Below are 3,484 nucleotides of genomic sequence, written 5' to 3'. Positions count from 1 at the left end.
GGAGCCCGTGATGGCCATGGGTGGAGAGACCAGAGCGGAGGGCTTGGGCAGAGCGCTGAGCGCCGCTGCGGTGCTGCCCATTTGTCACGCGTGAGCTCCAGCCAGCACCGAAGGGGAGGCAGGGACGGGCTGCATGCAGCGCCCACGCCTGACAGATGAGCTTTATCGGGTGCTACAACGACCCAGAAAATTCTGCACCAGCCCCAAGGGTGCCTTGGAGACCACAGGTAATACCTCACCTTTCCGCCTCTCCTGCCTTCCCGTCAGCTCTGGAGGGTTCCTCGGTACCAACCCAACCCCATGTTACGCACTGAATGTGTATTTAAAAAAAGCATAAAAGGGTAAAAGCTGAACTGCAGCCCTGCCCTACCTGGTAAAAAGCCGTTGACTTGTGTCTTTCCTGGAGACGCAACCAGGAGTGAAGTCTGAACAGACCCAGGGAGCCGGGGGGGTGGGGGGGGTGGGGAATGTCAGCGCCAGTCCCCATGGTCCCAGCAGCTGAGACACCTTTTGGCCGCCCCCCCGGGGTCCCCACAGCGATGTGCAAAGCCTGCTCCACATAACAACCAGTTTATTGCTTTGGTTTTTGTGTTTCTGAGCTTGCTCCCATGCTCACAGTCAAGATGGGTCCCTTTGCTCCACCAGCACAAAGCTTTCGCGCGGGTCTGTGGCCGGCAGCCCCGGGTGGAGCTGAGGCATCGACGGGGCGGTCTGGGGGCAGCCCACAAAGCAGCACCTGCAGGCGGCTGCTGGGGACGCAGCCGGGAGGGCTCGGGTGCGCAGCGAGCAGACCCCAAAGACTCGTCGTCCTCGCCGCATTGCGCGGTGCCCGCTCACGCAAGCCGTGGCGCTGTGGTGGCACCACCACGCTCACACCTAATGTCACTGACCGTGTATGCGCCCACTGGGGCGGCCGTGCTGGGGCACGGGTGGGTACTTCACCTCCTTGGGGTGGGCGTTAGAAATCCGAGAGGTCTAAGAAACGGCCTGCGAGAGTGGCAGGCGGCCGGGGAAGGAGGAGGAGGAGGTTGAAATCACTTGCAAGTGGTAAATCGGGGCCGGCCGCCTAAAGGATCCCTCGCTCAGCGGTGAGGGCCGGGGAGCACGATGTGCTTGGCTGTCTTGGCAGCCACCCTGGCACCCTGTAAGGAGCAGCCTGGCTGTCTCCAAGAGGAGACGTCCTTCTTGCCAGCAATACCGGTGAGGAATTTGTTGGAAATGCGTTTTAACTTCTCCTGGTAGGAACTGGTTTTAAGAAGAAAAGGTTTTTAATGCACCCCAAACAGCCCTGGGTTAAGGGAGAAAGGGCTAAGGCCAGAAAAAGTTTTTGTTTTGAGTTGGCGATCATTGTCCAGCTGGGAACAGAGGGAATATCACAGCTGTGAGAGGTCGGGGGGGCGTGGGGGTGCTGACGGGCACTGCCCAAGGATTGAGTGGTAAGAAGTCACTTTTGGAAAACGACTCCCACTTTGTGTTGAAGAACTTAAAATGGGTGTGCTACGGCCCCCGGATTTCTCTCTGGCACCATGTGCAGGAAAGCCCAGGTCCGAAGGAATCGGGGCAACGTGCCCACCTCAGCCTCGAACACTGTTTAAAAAACCCCCATCTTCTGCCTGCGGGCAGGGTATCTTGGCCAGTGCCCCAGGCTGGGCAACCCTTCCTTTGCCCCCAGAGTGATCTGGGGGGTTAACGACGGGGTTTTCCCAGGTGAGCGCTATCCCAGCGGTTCCGCTTCCCCTCCCAGCCGCCGCGATGCTCTGTCAAGGAGGAGACGCCTCTCGGGTGCCGGCCGGCGGCGCCGGGCGCTCCCGCTGCTGCAGCCTCCCCAGCAGGAGCAGCACGTTGTCGGTGAACTCATCCCGCTGCCTCCCCATCCCACGTAGCTTCACGGGCCGCAGGCTGCTGTGGGGGGGCTCGTACCGCTGAGGGCAGCAGACCTCGTTCAGGAGGAGCCAGGTACTGTCAGGGTCCACGTGCATTAAGTGGAGGAAGACACTTTGGAAAACAGCGGGGTGGGGGGGGAAAAAGGGAAGACGAGTAAGGAGAAGCCTTCTGATGACCCAGGGGGGTCGCTAACAGAGACCTACGGGAAGCTTTGATGCTGTCTGCGACCTCTGACAGTTGAACAGAGTTGGAGGTTCATCAGAGAGCACCATTAAATGGCTCCCGTGCCCAGGAGCAGACCGTTTGGTGGCTTCGTGTCTACGGGCAAGTGGGGGAAGAACGGTTGTTAGGCTGCGCGGTGAGTAATGGACCTGGGCTTCGGTCTTGGCACCGTGGGCTGCTGCTGGCAAAAGACTTCCTAAGCCAGCCTGTCCCAAGCGCTGGAGAAGCTGTCTGTGTTGTTTTCCAGCCTCCCTGGTTTTTGGGGAGTGAGGGGGCCAACCCGCCCCGACTGCCTTCCCTTCTCAGAAGCAGTAAAAGCCAGGGCAGCTCTCCAGGCTGGGCCGCGCGTGGAGCTGAATGCTGTACTGAGGGCTCATCCCAAGTCCCTGTGAGCTGCCTCCAAATTTTCTTCCTTCTGCACAGCACCTTTCACAAAGCAGGATTTTTTTTTTTTTTTAAAAAAAACCCCTTCATTAGCAATCAAATAGAGGAAGAGAGGAAGGACAGCTTCCTCTAATGCTCTGCTGCTGTGCTGATGGTTTTCACTTTGAATTTCAATGCCAAGGTAAGACGGGGATTTGAGTTTTGAGCAGCTTCCCCCTTTGGCCCCCAGCCCTCCACTGCTGTAGGGAAGATGCCGGGAGGGTCCTGCTGGAGCTGGAAGCTCCTAGGAGCGAAGCAGCAAATGGCTGACTTGCACGACCGACCCTTACTCATTTCTTCCTGCCAGTTCTGGCTGTCGGTAACCTTTGGGACTGGCCAGGTCTGCATCAGGCTTTAATGCACGCAAGGCGTACTGGGCTTAACTGGTATTAAGTTATCTGGCTGTGCCACGTACAGAATTAAACTGGAATTTGCAGGCTGCCCTGGCAGCACTGCGAGGCCTCCTCCTGCATGGTGCCGAGTATCCTGAGCTCCCATGGGGACTGCAAGCACCAGGGGTCAGCAGCGCTTGCCAGACCTGGGGGTCAGCTTTCCATGACCCCAGTCAATGCCTATCCATGCATCTGCAGGTCTCCAGGTTCTGCTGAAATCATGGGGCCGTGAGGAGAACACCAGCTGGGCCAGGTAATGTGAGGAGAAACCAGAGGGTAGGTCCGGTCTCCGTTTGCCCAAGCACAGGACAGAATGCCCCTCTCCAAAATCAAAGATCACCTGCTACCAAATCCAGACCTGACTGCTGTCAAAACTTCTCCCTGAAGAACGTTTGTCCCTAAAGCGAGCTTGCTTCCTACGTAGGGCAGGCAGAAACCCCTTAGCTCTCCTCTGAAAGGGAGTGCGGTGCCATGGGTAACCTGAAAAAGCCCAGGAATGCGATGGAGGCACTGGAAAGCTCCCTCATCTCCTCACAGCCTCGTGGCTGTACGACTCGTTACTG

The 3,484-nt window shown here is 58.0% G+C and overlaps 1 protein-coding gene across 1 annotated transcript in view; it reads right to left on the bottom strand.

The window, feature by feature from the left end:
- Positions 1 to 774: 774 nt before the first annotated feature.
- Positions 775 to 3,484, bottom strand: part of TTI1 (TELO2 interacting protein 1) — a gene marked incomplete at its 5' end in the record, with an annotated part of 14,038 nt that continues 11,328 nt past the window's right edge. Inside the window, one exon of the mRNA XM_035901314.1 lies at positions 775 to 1,995. Within this exon, the coding sequence (XP_035757207.1) occupies positions 1,761 to 1,995 (235 nt within the window). The remainder of the gene's footprint in view (positions 1,996 to 3,484) is intronic.

Source organism: Egretta garzetta, unplaced genomic scaffold, assembly GCF_000687185.1.
Source record: "Egretta garzetta isolate BGI_Z169 unplaced genomic scaffold, ASM68718v1 scaffold999, whole genome shotgun sequence".
NCBI classification, from domain to species: Eukaryota; Metazoa; Chordata; class Aves; order Pelecaniformes; family Ardeidae; genus Egretta; species Egretta garzetta.
This window is presented reverse-complemented; position numbering and strand designations above follow the sequence as displayed.